Source organism: Ruditapes philippinarum, unplaced genomic scaffold (assembly GCF_026571515.1).
Source record: "Ruditapes philippinarum isolate M1 unplaced genomic scaffold, ASM2657151v2 ctg900_1_1_1_1, whole genome shotgun sequence".
Lineage (NCBI taxonomy): Eukaryota > Metazoa > Mollusca > Bivalvia > Venerida > Veneridae > Ruditapes > Ruditapes philippinarum.
The window spans coordinates 161,205-177,376 of NW_026861770.1; the positions used below are offsets into that span (position 1 = coordinate 161,205).

Here is a 16,172-nt window from a genome sequence, read left to right on the forward strand (position 1 = left end):
ATGGATCCAGACCAGCCTGCGCATCCGCGCAGTCTGATCAGGACCCATGCTGTTCGCTATCAGTTTCTCTAATTGTAATAGAGTTGGTAAGCGAACAGCATGGATCCTGATCAGACTGCGCGGATGCGCAGGCTGGTCTTGGTCCATGCTGGTTGCAAACGCACTATGTTGGTTATTTCATGACGCGGCTCATATGTTGTACTGACGTCAAACAAAGAAGCATAATTTCGGTCAATCCTCTACATGCAACTAATGTTCAGATGTCACCTAGCTATTTTGCAAAGGCAAATACATGTAACTACCAGTAACCTCAAACAATGAAAACTAACAGAACTATTGAGAAAGAAACAGAAAAGCATGTGTGTGGCATATATTCATACAAAGAGCGTTAGTAAAAATACTAACTTGGTCAAATTTGTGACAAAGTCTTTATTAACACCAAGAAAAAAAACAAGAAGAAAGATGTAAAGGGAAGTAAATGCGTAACATGTAGGTTAATTTTTTTATATAAGTTATCCCTCTTTCTGTTCGTTCATGGAAATTTTTATGCACACAAATTTAAGCTACGCTAACAACACATACAATAATCAGATATTTGAAATTCTTATGGTATCCATAATTGTATATGTAGGCTACATGTATCAAATTTTGGTAAATGGAGTTGCGCACTTATGGACCCGAAACAAAAAATAAATAATAAAAAAAGTTACCAATACAGGAAAGGTTTGCATGTAACGTTATAGAAGTCACACAACGTGTACGCTGGTTATGTCGAATAAGTTTTAAACAAATAGTAATGCAGGGGTGTTGACCTTCAATGAAAGTGGCGATACATCGGGCATCTTTTTGCAACGCCGGAACCTGACGTTTAAAGACACTCGCTGCTCATCGGCATTTTCCGTGAACTTGAAATTTATATTGTTTTTAGAGTAAGGTGAATACGAGAGTCATGAAAACCAATTCAATTGCTTGCCGTAGCATTAGTTCTACGTTGTCGGCAGCAGACGACAGTCCAAACATCTGAAAATACGCATCCGTGCAGACGGATATGAATCCATGTGGATTTAGGTACGTCTCTAACGCGGACATTTCCGGGTTCAATCGGAACAAATCATCAACAGCCATACGGAAATGTGGACAGTCTTGTAAAAGCACATTGTCGATTTGAAGTGGCTTGAGGATGCATCGTTTTCCTATTTCACTTGTGCTGTGGTAAATATCCACACGGGGCATTTTATTCTGATATAACCGTAAAACAAATCGAGTCGTCCCATTCTCCCCTTTGCAAACGCGTGGTAAGTTGTTGGCATTTTTTAGAACCAAGGATCGAACGAAATCGATTAACGCAAAAACGGAGCAGCTTTTAGTTGTATACAAAGGAAGTCGGTATAAAAGGGTGGATTCAAATTGGAAAAACTGCATCTCACACAAGCCACATGCAGTATTACTAGTTTTGTGGAGTTCTTCTATGTAACGCTCGACACTTCGTCTTATTACATGAGAGAACGAAGCATTTCCTTCCAGGAACTCGATTTTAAAAAGGACATAGAGGGTGAATCCATTGGAATACTCGACAGTACTCACACATTGACCTCTCACAGGTATTGTTGACATTGGGCAACGTAAATGTCTGCAAGTACCCTGCAATACATAATTATATCAGTATCATATTAAGATCTATTTAAATCGTCATCATCATAATCATCTCGTTTTTTCACCAACACCACCATTATTATCATCACTGTCGCAATAGTCATCACCTACATCAACACCATCATCGGTCATATAATATTCGTGATCATAATTATTTTCACGGGACCACAATCATCATCATCATCATTAATAATTAATAATAACAACAAAAAATATTGTTTGACCAGATAGCCACCAAAAGATTAATATGCTCATGTAAAGACAAACACTCTAAAATTATGTAGATCTAATCTATTAATCTGATTTACTTAAGCAGCTGAAACTTGCAAATTTACTTTTTCTTGTATGCTAGGCGATATAATATTATATTACTTAGTAAGACCACATTTTTTATTTTTATTTTTAAAAAGGTGTGCACTTTAACTAAGACGGGATAAGATCATTAAACTAGAAAATCAATGTTATGGTTCTCGCCCATGAGCAATGGTTTATAATTTATAACTAATCTTACTGTAAATTTATCTTGCACTTCCGTGTCTTCGCATGGACCATTTCTAACCCCTCCATTAGAAAACTCGCCAATCATAGCTGAAAATGTGACGTCATCTGATGACGACATGTCTTCAACCTGACACATCCAAGGGATTTCTATCTGATCTGGGTTATTGCAGAGGAAACAATAGACGTTTGAATACACTTCTCCAGTCATTGGATCTTTGAAAATAGTGTTCTGAGATACCCTTCTCTTTCTGCAAGCTTTTTCTAATTTCTTCATATCATAACCATTAAATTGATGTTCTGATTGCTGATAGGATGGACAAGTGCTTACATATACGTTATCATTTTTGTAGCACCGTGTCAGTTCAGCTATCTTACGATGTGGTGGCTCAATGTTAAGATGACATTTCCGAAGAATATAATTGTTCCTCTCTTTAAAGGAGTTAAACTCCGTTGTCATTATCTCGGGACATTCTGCATGGAGGTGCCACTTCGTCACGTTTGAAACACCGTTACATGCTGCACAATGACGATTGATAAAGTTTACCTCAAATTGGTTGTCGGAAACTACAATATAATCCTCTAGGTTTTTCGGATGTCTACAATGCGGATGACGTAATGAGGACTGGTCGTCTGGACAGGTTGAAATAATTTTATAGCTTTTTCTATATATATTTGTGGTATAAACGGGTATTTGTCGTTTTTCGTTCAGTATTGAATCCGTATCCGTGCATATAGATTTCGGCGGCGGTAATGGCATGTTGCCATACTTGTTGACGTTATGCGAGTCGTAACAGCAAGTGCCCGTTTCGTTGCACCAATGTGAACACGAGCACCTTTGGCAACATGGTACGTAATCTGACTCAAGCATCTGGAAATATACAAGACGAGATATATTTTCTAAAGGACATATCAGAAACGATTTAAAACGCTGAAATAACGTCTGCTCCATTTTACCACGTTTGGTGAAGAAGAACTTTGCTGCTGAGTGGTATTGATGCAGTCGTTACCAATGTGTTATGTTAAAGACTCATTGCGTTTAAAACTTAAACAAAAGTCAACACACTGCAGAAGCTTTGTCATTACTAAAATGTATGATATTTTCAATCTGCGTGGGGGCGAAAATGCGAAAATACGACAATCAACATTTTTGTCGTTCTTTCGCTGTAATAACAGTTCACACGTGTACATTGCAATTCTATCTTTAAAAATGTGTTGTGGCTGCTTTTTGTTGTTGTTGTTGGTGTTGTTTTTATATATAAATCCTTAATGCAGTGGATATGTCATAAGCGTTAATTAATAGTTGAAATATTTCAATGTTAAAGCAAAGGACGAGAAGTACAGATGCACCTCACTACGAAACGTTAGAATGTGTTCGCGATACATACTGATTGTTTTGAACATACAGTAGAAATCCCTCGTTAGAAATGAAAACGTCAATATTATATGAGCTGTGTCACGCCAAAAGCAACATAATGGGTTTGCGACCAGCATGGATCAAGACCAGCCTGCGCATCTGCGCAGTCTGATCAGGATCCCATGCTGTTCGCTATCAGTTTCTCTACTTAAAATAGAGTTGGTAAGCGAACAGCATGGATCCTGATCAGACTGCACGGATGCGCAGGCTGGTCTGGATCTATGCTGGTCGCAAACGCACTATGTTGGTTTTGTCGTGACGCGGCTCATATGAAAATTTCAGACTCTGTTTGTTGGGCTTTACGTCGCACCAACACAGTACAGGTCACATGGCGAATTTCCAGCTTTACTGGTAAAGGAAGACCTCAGGTGCCTTTCTTAGCTTAATTACAGAATTTCAGATACGAACGGGCACATGAGTAGAACCACCGACGTTCCGTAAGCTAACTGCATGGATAGCTTTCTCACATGAAAGATTGCGAAGACGCTTGCGTGGCTCGAACCTTCAGTGGTGAGAGGAAAGTGGTTCGAATTCAACGGCCTTAAACACTGGGCCACGGACACCCTACTTAATTTAATTTGGTCTGATTATGAGAGGTGTTTAAAAGTGCATCTTTTTTTACACCCTTAAGCACAAAGCAAGAATGTGTAGCTTGCTATAGTCCGTGTAGCTGTGACCTACAATTTTTCTATGAAAATGAAAATTATTTAATTGTCAACCTGAAATGTTAAATAATATTTTCTCATCCTCGGTAACGGCACAATTTTTCACTGCGATGAGGAATTATGTGCTAGATATGCTAATAACGTTCAACAACATTTCTTGTTTACAACTTAAGTACAAAGCAGAGGTCGCTCAATGGTTCCATAAAAATGGAAATGTAATACAATTCTATTAGGTCGCATTTTAGTACCTATCATAAGCATCAGCTGTATCAAATGCAATATACATTGAAACACGTGATCGCACACCCATATGACAACATGTTCCAGTTTTGCCTTAGCGTGCTTCTTAAATTGTTCCCGTGAGTTTGAAATTGGAGTGATTACCATTTTTGATACAAAATTCAATATTCCAGTGTACCTCTCCTGGACCCTGTATTAATCAGGAATGACCTTTTTTTTTAAAAAAAAAAGAGAAAGAATTACCATTTTTGAAAAGGTCTCTTGCTATCGGAAGAGAGTTATGCGCAAATTGGATGCCTACCTTTGTTACTTGTAATTAGCAATAATTTCCGTCAATTCCGTTATTACTTATGTCTTTTACGTGCCGATTTTATTGTATTCATTTTCTTAATAATCGGTGAGAACATATGAGCTTTATTATTTGAAACTGAACATTTAATTTTTTTAAATCATATTATAAATGGTTAAGCTACAATATATTTTTGCAAGTAGGTTATGCGTTCAGTTTAGTCATTTTATGTTCAGCGCCGCGGAACTTTGCCGCTGATTTTGTCTTATTGCATTTCTTTATCGCCGATAAGGAAAGGTCTACGGAATGTATTTTCTATATTTGCACTTAAATATCATTTTTCTCCATTAAAAAACTTCAAAAAAAAAAATTTCAAAATGATCTTTCAACAGTATTGAAGAAGTTTTCACAATATTGAACAGAAAATTTATGTCAGATTATCGCATCGAATTTTCAACAGGCTAGAGACATGGCATCTTAACATACATTCATACTTAAGTGTGACTTTTATTTGATAATGAATTGCCTGAAAACTTACAGAAAATGACTTCACAGAGGATTACCCCCTGTTTACATTGAAAATTTCTCTGCTAGTCATACCGAAACAAGAAATGTAAATGTTATTCTCTTTATAATTAATTAAAATATTTATAATCTTAAAACCTAATGCCAGAAGTTAATAAAAAGCTGCTTAGATGTATGTACAGCTGACGTTAACAAATTTTGTTGAAAAAACAAATCAGACAGGTGTGTCCGACCGAGGCCGAGCTGTTTATGTTTACCGAATCCAAATCACTTGAACTGAACTGCTATGAAATAATGCACAAAGGCGCACCTGAGGTTCTCGCCCCTAGTAAAGCTAGGGTCGTATCCACACACATTTTCATAAAAATTCTGCTCCGCTTCGAGTTGCAAGTTCGCTATAACTTTTGTTTTACAAAATAGTTGTGCAAGCAACATATACCGAACGAAGCGGAAAATAGTGTAGCGTGTTAATACATATATCTGGTTTTCAGTCATTTCCAACAAAAAGAGTTATAAACAAAAACATACATTTTTCGTTCCAAGATGGCGGCGTTTGTTTACATTTTGTGGGATACGACGCAGTTTTGATTCCCAGCACTGGTTATTGTTAACATATTTTGCGTTACTTTTGTTGTCATTTTGTCTTCTATTAGTCCAAATTATATCTTCCCTTGCGTTATTATTGTAGAAATATAAGCTATCTTTGAACTGTTAGTTCCATTATCAATAGTTCGCTGCGAATACCGGTTATCTCGCAGTATACCTATAACAAACATCGATTATCTTTTCAATCATTTATCTCGCCTTGTAACTACTATAATAAGATTTGTTTTAAATGTCGATTAATAAGATTTGTTTTAAATGTCGATACCTCTCAATTCTTTTGTATCGCCGTACAATAAACACTGGTTACTATAAAGAAGCTTCGTTTTAAACATCGGAAACTCTCTATTTCAACTATATCATATATTCTAACACTATCGGAAATGTTTCTATATAAACAAAGAAGGCCCGAAGCGTGCATTATTCTGCAACAATGCACTCGCCGTTCTTATTATCTCCCTGTGTATTTTCACTTTGAGGGCGCCATTTTGTTTGAAAAATCTGATAAGTAAAACAATTTTTTGTCGAATTTTGTTGTGAAAACTATCTAGAATGATAGAAAATGGTCTAACTAAGAAAATAAATCCGAACACCAATATCATTAATTCAGTCGTTAACGCTGTACAGACGTTTAAAGTGTTGTTTACGTGACGTCACAATGTAGCGCCAAACAGCACGTGCAAAACAATCAAAATCAAGTACGCTATTTTAACGTCGCAGACGAGTTAAGTTTTACATTTATTTCACTTTTAATAATTTGTATTTCGCTTGGAAAATTATAGACTGAAATAAAATAAACAAACAAAGTTTTATCAACGTTTTCAAAATTCGTTATTCTCAAAATGTTTCTACACATGGTAGATTTAACGACAGTTTTTTTCAACCCACTGGAACGGCCTTTAAAGAACGTTTCTATTGGAAACTCTGAGGCGAAAACAAATTTAACCGCCAAACATAAAGTCCAACTTTATAATAATAATTATACTTTTTCTTGACGTGTTAGAATGGAAATAGATATAAATTCTTCGTGCATTATTGTATAATAATGCACGTTTTTCGTTTAAATGCTTTGTAATTAATCACTCAGGCCTATCGGCCTTCGTGATTATATTACTACGCATTTGAACTCAAATCGTGCATTATTCTACAACAATGCACTCAGAATTGATATCTATTTCCTAAGTATACACTGGTTACTACTAAAACATAAATTTGTTTTATTTTATTGTTTATCTTTTATTTATCTTTGGTTATTGTTTTATCACGCCCTATGATAGTATACTGGTTGCTACAAAATAAATCTGTCATTTTGATCCATAGATATACAATGTATTTTCTAAAAGAGGGTGTGTGAAAGGTTTTAAGTGGGAGCAACTCTCTTCAAAGCTATTGCATATCATTACAGGCTGAAAGAAATTTGTGTGTGTATGTAAAGGCAAGAAGAAAACATCACTAGCCGTTTAAGGTTGTATGCCAATCCACTACTGCGTCTGTTTAGTGCTTTGCATAAATAGCAAAATTAAAATATTGATAAACATTATCTTGTCCAATACAATTCACTTTATCATTAACACAAGAGTGTTAAAGTGGCATGCCTTCAGGTACATGTTTATTTTCATGAGAATTTAAAAGTGTATTTAAGAAGTTAAATGTTTTTACACATTGCAAACGGCACTAACAATCCACCCAAATAACCAAGAAAAAATAGAGGTAGAAATATGCTAAAATCGCCCTCACACAGTAGAAATGCAGCGATATATACTGCAAAATCAGTTAATCGCACAAAACATGCGAACTATCACTTGGATATTTTTAAGTTTGATTTTCTTGAAATATCTTGACTCATTTGGTGGCACGCAACTTTAGCAGTACAGCATTCAACAATTTATATCATCATAATGAATAGCAAATAAGAACAGTTTTAATAAAACAAAAACTAAATAAGAAAAGCGGGGAAAAAGAGAAATTCGTTTTCAAGGTTATATTGAATTGACTATTCTGATTAAGTTAAGGAGAACGATCCAACGTTATTATTTGTACATTTTTTAAAATACAAGCACCTGTTTCAACTAACCATATGGTTGTCTCACAAGATAAATTTAAAATGCATACTCACAAATTCAGTCTTGGAGTTACAGAAGTCATTAAACGGGCAGAAGGAATTTAGCTCTGGTAGATCCCGATTAGGTGATATTACAGCAAATAAACATATAAGTATTGCAAAGTACAATTTTGCATTCATTTTCAACTATAAAGGAACTTTTGACATCGAAGCATTTCGCAAATCCCTTTTATAGACAGAATATATCAGGGATTATATGGAACGCCGTATGCGTCATAACTATTCCAATTGTAATATATATGCATACTTCAGAAGTAATGCGCGGTCGTCAGCATATTGTAACATCTGTTGTGTGTATAGGTATAGTCTGTTTCTTTAATTACATCCGGATAAATGACACACATATGTACCATCACGGGTGGATACACGTAGATTCTCTCGAAAAGTCCAACCTTATACAGGAATACTTTAAAATGACCATAAGGCGTTTTGCACACATATAGCTAGCGATAAGCTCGCTATTAAATATTTCTTGTTCACGTGAATAAGGCTAGTCTGGCCGAATTCTGATATGAAAGGAGTAAGGTCCTTCAACATGACACAATGAAGAAATGAAAAAGAAAAAAAGAAAAAGATTTTACTAAGTATATGATTCAATAATGAATGAGAAGAGTGAGACGACAGGGTAATGGAATACAGATAGAAGATGAATATTCCAACACAAACAGGATGTTCCTTTCATCAGGTTCTTTCAAACACAAAGTTTTAATCTTCTGCTCCGATGCACAAGCAGTTTTTACCTTATCAATGTCCACTATACAAAAAGTGATATAAAAAGCTGTTTTACCGAAGTATAAAGTGCAGAATTCAGCACAACTTGTTGGTTACCAAACGCAGTTTGACGGAAAGGGCCGAAAAGTTACGATTTCGTAAAACTCTGACGGAAAAGCAAATAACAGTTAAAGTTAGTTTGTCATCTTTATCTAGCTATAAACATGTATATTTTCTAACCTGGAAGGACTCTATAAATAATTTTAGCTAAATAAATATCATGGTTGTTAAAAAAGGTAAGTTAATAAATTATGTTGGTGTTGTAGTAAATAGCGATGAAGATTACGCAGGTGACGACGACGATGATGATGATGACGATGATAAAGATGACGAGTATGACAATGTTGATGACAATGATCACATTGTTGATGACGATGATCACATTGTTGTTGTTGCTGTTGTTGTTGACGATAACCATCTTTAATTTCCAATTTCATCAACTGTATGATATTGTCCTATTAGCAGTATTAAATTTTGATGATATAGGTTTTCCATAGTTATTTAAAGTCTATGGTGATGTGCTTTTTGTATATACCTGACGATTTCACAGCTTCACAACTTTTACCAAACTGACGCATATTAAATCTTTAACTCGTGAAAGTACAACTCGATGTTCTTTTACCGTATTTTTAACCTTTCATAACCCTACATATGTATTTCTTGACATCTATTAAAGCGAGGTGTCAAAGCTTGGAGAAAACGACAGAAAATGCGAAAAAGCGACAACAGTAGTTTTGACACAACTTCAGTTTTATATTCAATTATCATAGTTTATTTCTTCGTTAAATGCGATACATTTTTTTTCCTAAAAATATAACGCTTCTTGCAATATTTTGTACACGAATATTAATCAAATTGCTATAAAACCTTTTACAGATGGTCACGGAATAGGTGCGCGTATTCTCACATCCATTTCAGGCGTGATCATACGGAACATAAAGGAAGTGCTGTCGCGCTAACAATACAAAGCGACAGGCTAGCGATAAAATTAGCACTAAGATGGACGCTGCTCCAGGTGCTTGAAACCGGTACAAATCAACATAATAACAAAACGTGTCACGAATGTTACAAGTTATTATATATATCATCGCATCATTTTTCACACATTCAACTTTCCACTTCGGCTGAGGATTATGGGTAATCGACGAGACGTTCCTAATATCTGTTTCGTGTACATTTCATTATAGATAATGCCTTAAATACAAACATACCATGATCGACAGAACGCGTTAAATAACTATGCCAGTAATACTGGTATTACACTTTTTAATGATAGCCATTTATGGAAGGCATTAAGTGTTGTCTTTTACTATTACATATATACCCAACCCGCGCCCAGCCCCAAAACAAAACATCTCGGCACATTTTGTTTTGTTTCGGGGCTGGGCACGGGTTGGGTATATATGTAAGGGTAAAAGACGACACTTAATGCCTATAACTATATAATAAAAACGTTGTATGTACAAAGCAATCAATTTTCCCTACAAAATCACTTTTAGGTTTAAGTGTTCCATAGAAATACATATTACTTTTGTGCGCGTTTCCAGAGAAAACATCTAAATAACCGATATATTTTTGTCAAAAGCGCACAAAGCATTTCTACCCAGAATATCAGTAGGGTATAAATCTATATCTTATGAAATATTTTAATAAAATTTATCAACAGTAAAATCATATTGGTTCCATTATTATATGGTTGGTTCCAGAAAAAGTTGTAACATAAAATGTCTCTGTTATTTGAATAATGTATTTGAATAGATTGTTCCGGAACAAAATATTATTTTGTAATTTTAAGTAGGGTTTTATCCATTTAGCAATGATTTTGTGTATGCGCCATTCGCTTTTAAGGCAATAAATTACCATATTTATTTCAGTCAAGCATTTTAGATGTATACAACAAAAATTTTTGCTTCAGATATTTTAATCCTCTCGATAGTATCACTATGAGAGGTGCAGTGATGATTAAGGTGTCCAAGGAAATGGTTATTCGAGCAAGAACAATCAATATCAATTTTTTTCAAAATTCGAAATGTGCAATTTTCCACCCTTTATGTCATTTTCAGACAAATAATAGTGTGCTTAACGCTAATGTCGGCAAACCACGGGCACGTTACACTAATGACGCTACTTAAAACAGTAGTTCTATTGAAAATCGTATTTATTCGGTATTACATCGTATTTACTCAGTGTATTACTGTATTCAAAATTAGGCAAAATACAATATGAATGGAACACGAGCAAAAATGAGGCATATATTTTTTATCCAACTATGCCTGGGATTTGGCTGGATTCTTCACAGCAATAGAACACTACGTCATTCAACGACGTGTCGTCACCAGAGTTCTGTACACTTTCTATTTTCGTAGTAAGTCCACATATAGCAGTCCCGTTTGCACAGCTTTCGCTCCATTCACCGTAAGTTCCCCAGTGTCCCGTTCCCGGGGGCCGGTAGAGAACGGTCTCATTCCTTTCGCCTGCGAGGTCACGACAGTAGAACTTTACGAAGTTGGCGGAAGTATCATCACCACCTCCTTGCTGGAATGACAATTTCTTCTATGTTTGTATTATTTTCTGACAAAGTTTACATATTATTTGATTGTTTTTGATAAAAACATGGCATACCTTGACATTAATTATAATTCTATAAACCACATTGAAGATTATTTGAAACACTTTCAGTCCGCTTCCCGGAATTATCTAAAAAAAAAAACTGGTGTCATTATGAAAAAAAAAATTCTTTGAGAGGACCCGAGTAGGGCTCGAACCCGTGATCTCTAAGCTGAGAACCAGACTCCTTTTTCACTAATAAATGTTCCGCTGCAATACATATCTGACATATCATAGTACCTTTAAGCATAAGATAGTGTACTTTGATCATGCTGGCCTTTTCGTTTATTTTCTACGTTATTTAAGCTTACTCAAAGTATCGGCTCTGTAAAACCTGCAACCAGTCTTGCGTTTCTATTTATAACATTTGAACATGTCTTATATGGAAAATATATGGGTAATTCTTGAATGTTCATAATTGTTTTTTTTCTTGTTTCTTTTTTCTTCTTTTGTTTTCGTATTACTGTTATCGTTTTGTAATCTTGTCATTGATAAGCTAGATTCGTAGTAGAAAAAAAAACCCGATAAGAGTAATGATTGTCCTCAAATGTGTATTTACATATAGCGAATCTTGCGTTAAAGCCAGCTACAGGCAAGCTACGTGTGTGTTATTTATTGAAACAATTCCTGTTCATATAATGATCACCGTCAAAATGGGGTCGACTAACTTAGAGATGTATTACATACAGACTTTATTTTTGGGTGCGGTTATTCTTATTTGACGGCATTTTGAAATAATTCCGTTTTAAAACAATCTGTTATTTCCCAGGCCATTTTGAGATAAGAAACAATCTAGCGTCATTATATTCTGCACGTTATGCAAACTCACTTATATCAACAACTAGGCTTTTGACGCCAATTGATATAAATATGGTATGTTTCAAAGGCGTATGGAAGCTTTGCTTCTCATAACTGACACTTACCGGCTTTTCTACCTGAAGGGTAAACGCCGTCAGAAAATTTGCCGAATGATATGGCTGGTTGCATGTTTCCGTTTTACCCCAGTCCCCAAAAGAACCTTGACCGGAAGTGATGCCATTTCCTGTCGGGTGTCCACTTTTGTCTGTGCATATCAACTTGATAGCATTAAGAGCTGTGTCGTCGCCAGCGAATTGGTTATCTTCAATCTGGGAGTAAAAGTTAAAGGCACATTAAGCATGCCTCAGAAATCAATATATTTTTTTTTAATTCATTAGAAAAGTCAAATATATTTTAGTGATGTTTTAACAATATATAATTATAAAGTATTAAGATGTTAAACAAGTGGAAGTAGCGCTGAACATGTAGTAATGTGTCGAAAAGGTAGCAAAATTTAAACAAAGTAGTATTTTACTTCCATACACTATTATTATTCCTATTGCCAAAGAGAAAAGGAGCAAAAGATTAAAAGTGTATCTATATGACCAAAGAGTAACGTTTTGGAAACTGTAACAGGATAAGTAAAAACGTAATTGTGAACAATTTAAATGATATCATTTCTGAGACTTAATGGGCCTTTAAGATGCTGGTCATTATCGCTAAGTTAGTAACATTAGTTTCACTTCCAGTTGATCTGTTAAACTTGTATAGCTCAAAGAATCAATGAAATGTTGGCATATGATTCATACCAATCCTATTCCTGGATAACACATAATATTTTGACTTATACCTTTAGTCCATAGCTAGATAGAATAATCAATTAACTCGATTGATAAATAGATGAATTCAAATGCTAAATCCCCATGTTTGTTGTGTTTATTTGCGGATATTTAGTGAAATTTAAGGTTTAATCATGTCAAGAACGTTCTCTATAAATTTTCAAAATTAATTAACGTATTGTCTTGTTTTAATCACGAGTTCGTACTAATCCTAATCACACCTATCCTATACTAAAACAACTATGCTAAGAGGGTAAATAATTTCGAAAGGTAAACGTCTTAGTTTAAAATTTAGTGAGTTGTGAATTTATTATGAACGTTAGATTCTACACTACACAAGTCCTGTCATAATCAAATGGACCTTGTCAACGTTTACCGAACCTAAAATCAAGGGAAGAACCATATGTTGTAAACAAGACCCGTCTCATTTCGATGCGAGACATTTTTTGCTACAACACTTTACCTATCAATGATTAACATTTTACCTGTATAATTTAAGTTAACTTTCCTTACATATTAACAACGTAAAGCTTATGCATGTCCGAAGAATATCACGTAATAATTAGGGGTTTTTGAATATATCTGCCTTACCTTCATATTGTAACCAGAGGCAAATGATCCCCTGGGGCAGAATTCCGGGTCCGTCCAATAGCCATAATTCCCTCCGTTACCCACTGTCAGCTCTTTGACCACTGTCCGATTTGTGGTCACTCCGCTGATCTGATCCCCATGCGATACTGCCACGAGAGCAAAAAACAGAGCTAGAATCAAACCCATTTTCTATAGTGGATTATTCACAAGTCTTTGTAAGTGAATCGGTTATTTAGTTCGCTTTGTCTTATCGTAAACATCAAGAACCAAAAGAGCAACTAGGTTATCAGTAATGCCGCAGATTGTTATGATATCTACAAATATACATTCGGCAAACTTCGTTACTTTTCGTATAGTTATTAAGTTATTAAGGAAGTTTCTAGCATTTTCGTTTTGCTGCTCCGAGCCATTCGGAACCCGCAGTGTTCTAATTTCGTTGCAGATTTGCTCATTCCTGATTGCAAGATGCCAATTGAAGTAAACAAACGAGGACAAAAATCAACAAAGTAAAGAGACGGTCCCAAATGGCACTCCATAGTTAGATAAAAACAAGTAACACCGACAAGGTATCTCACAGGGCTCCTTACAAAAAATGGAGAAGACACAATGGCGGAGTAAGAAGGGGTGAGATACGTCACTTACAGCTACAATTAACACTGTAATTGGATAAATAAAAATGGTTGATACGGGAAATGGTTTCTTCCACTCGGTCCGTCAGATGCAGTAAGAAGAGGAAATTGTAGAGTCCATCTAACTAAGCAAAGAGTTGGGTCGTTTTCATTAACTGAAAGTAAGTTTGTAAAATTTGGCATTATGTTTTCGTTGATGTAAGATATCATTAACTTTTTGTTCAGTTTAGAGTTTTGAGATCTGGAAACAAAGTGATCCCTCGGAAGCATTAATTTCAATAAAATTATTTGAAAATTGCAGACTCGGTTTGATTGAGTCTGTACATACAGGATAATGAATAAGTGCAACATCCCTCACGCCCCCTAGCACCGGCTTGAACGGTTATCAATTCTCAACACTTAATAGTGCTGGCATCAATGATCCCGAAGGACCAGAACAAGGACAAGATCATGAAAAATAAAACAACACTGAAGTGAAGTACGGGGCAACTTCTTACAGCTGCCACACGGTACTTGACACCTGCTGTTGTGAACTATAGGAATCTGGAAACAAAGTGATCCCTCGGAGGCATTAATCACAACAAAATTATATGAAAATTGTAGACTGGGTTTGATTCAGTTAAACAATTTAAAACATTGCTTTTCAAATTGGCAGCATTTTATATAAAAGTCACTAAAACTGGGCTGTGACTGAAACAGGGAATCCGGCGATAGAAAATCTGCTTTTACCAAAAGTATAACAATTTCCTCACAAAATGTTTCACAGCATGCGAGAAGACATATTCTCAAAATTGTGTTGCTTAAAGTCATGAAGTTACCTTGTGTACATTAAATCAAAATCTTCTTTCTGAATTATTTACTCAAAAGGAATATGTAATTCCAGAGAGCTTGTAAATTCATATTTACCGAAGGTTATTTCACACAGAAAATATTTATAATTTCGCAAAGACAATTAACTCATAGAATATCAAAGTAAAATTTCAACATATCATCATTTCATGTCAGCATGCTTCTTTTATTTATTACCGTTGGTTTCAATTGAATGTTTAAGCAAATAAATGCCGTTTGTAAATATTTAAAAAAAATCAATGTAACAAAGCATTCAAGGTATTTTCTATTATAATATGACAACACAGATTGTAAAATACAGACTCATTTCTTCTTATATCTGATATACTATGCTCATTAAAGATCCTGTTAGTCAAATGTTTTTATAGTTTTTAGATTATAAATCAGATGCTAAAATGAATATTTATCAATATTGTTAGTTCAAAAAAGCATTATTTGCAAAGATATGACCGAATTTACATTTATAGTAAATAAAGGGAGGTAATTAGAAATTTGTTTTCGATATAGTCAAAGTCATTTTTAAAAATAATTATATGTTAATGATTACTTATACTGCTCATAAACATTTGCAGTATATATTTAACATTTTCTATGATGTTTGGAAATTGTTTTAGAAAAATAATTATTTACATGTAGGTGTTGTTACATACTTAATTAAAACATACAGGATCTTTAAAATGTCTGAAAGATATGATACTTTTAGAAGTGAAATATTGTCAAGCTAACAATGGGGTTATCTAGCAAGTAAATGGAACCGTTGACAGGAGACTTAGTTCTTTGCAATTCAATACATATTGCGTCAAAAGTAGAAAAGGTTACTTAGTTAACATATGTATTGATTCTAATGAAAGAACAATATGAAACTATTTCAAAGAAAAGGGACTTAATCAAACACTTTCAAAAATATTCCTCTTTGTCCCCACAATGTCGGATTGTTAAGAAAAAGAAAACATCTCTAAAATCTGTTCTAAGTAAGCTCAATGCATGACCCCAAATTAAATAACACATTTCTGTATATTGATAGTCTGACAAACCACAAAACGACAATATTTTTTCAAACCACAAAACGACAATTA

General features: G+C 34.7%; 2 protein-coding genes across 2 annotated transcripts; both read right to left on the minus strand.

Annotated features, from left to right (window-relative positions):
* Nucleotides 1-434: 434 nt before the first annotated feature.
* LOC132716755 (uncharacterized) lies at nt 435-3,018 on the minus strand. Its single transcript, XM_060700084.1, has 2 exons — nt 2,165-3,018; nt 435-1,641 (listed from the first exon to the last, which is right to left on the minus strand). The coding sequence occupies exons 1-2, from the start codon at nt 2,909-2,911 to the stop codon at nt 925-927; spliced, it is 1,464 nt and encodes a 487-aa protein (XP_060556067.1). The 5' UTR covers nt 2,912-3,018; the 3' UTR covers nt 435-924.
* Nucleotides 3,019-10,956: 7,938 nt separating this feature from the next.
* Nucleotides 10,957-13,854, minus strand: LOC132716756 (vitelline membrane outer layer protein 1-like). Its single transcript, XM_060700085.1, has 3 exons — nt 13,619-13,854; nt 12,314-12,517; nt 10,957-11,318 (listed from the first exon to the last, which is right to left on the minus strand). The coding sequence occupies exons 1-3, from the start codon at nt 13,802-13,804 to the stop codon at nt 11,043-11,045; spliced, it is 666 nt and encodes a 221-aa protein (XP_060556068.1). The 5' UTR covers nt 13,805-13,854; the 3' UTR covers nt 10,957-11,042.
* Between the last annotated feature and the right edge of the window lie 2,318 nt (nt 13,855-16,172).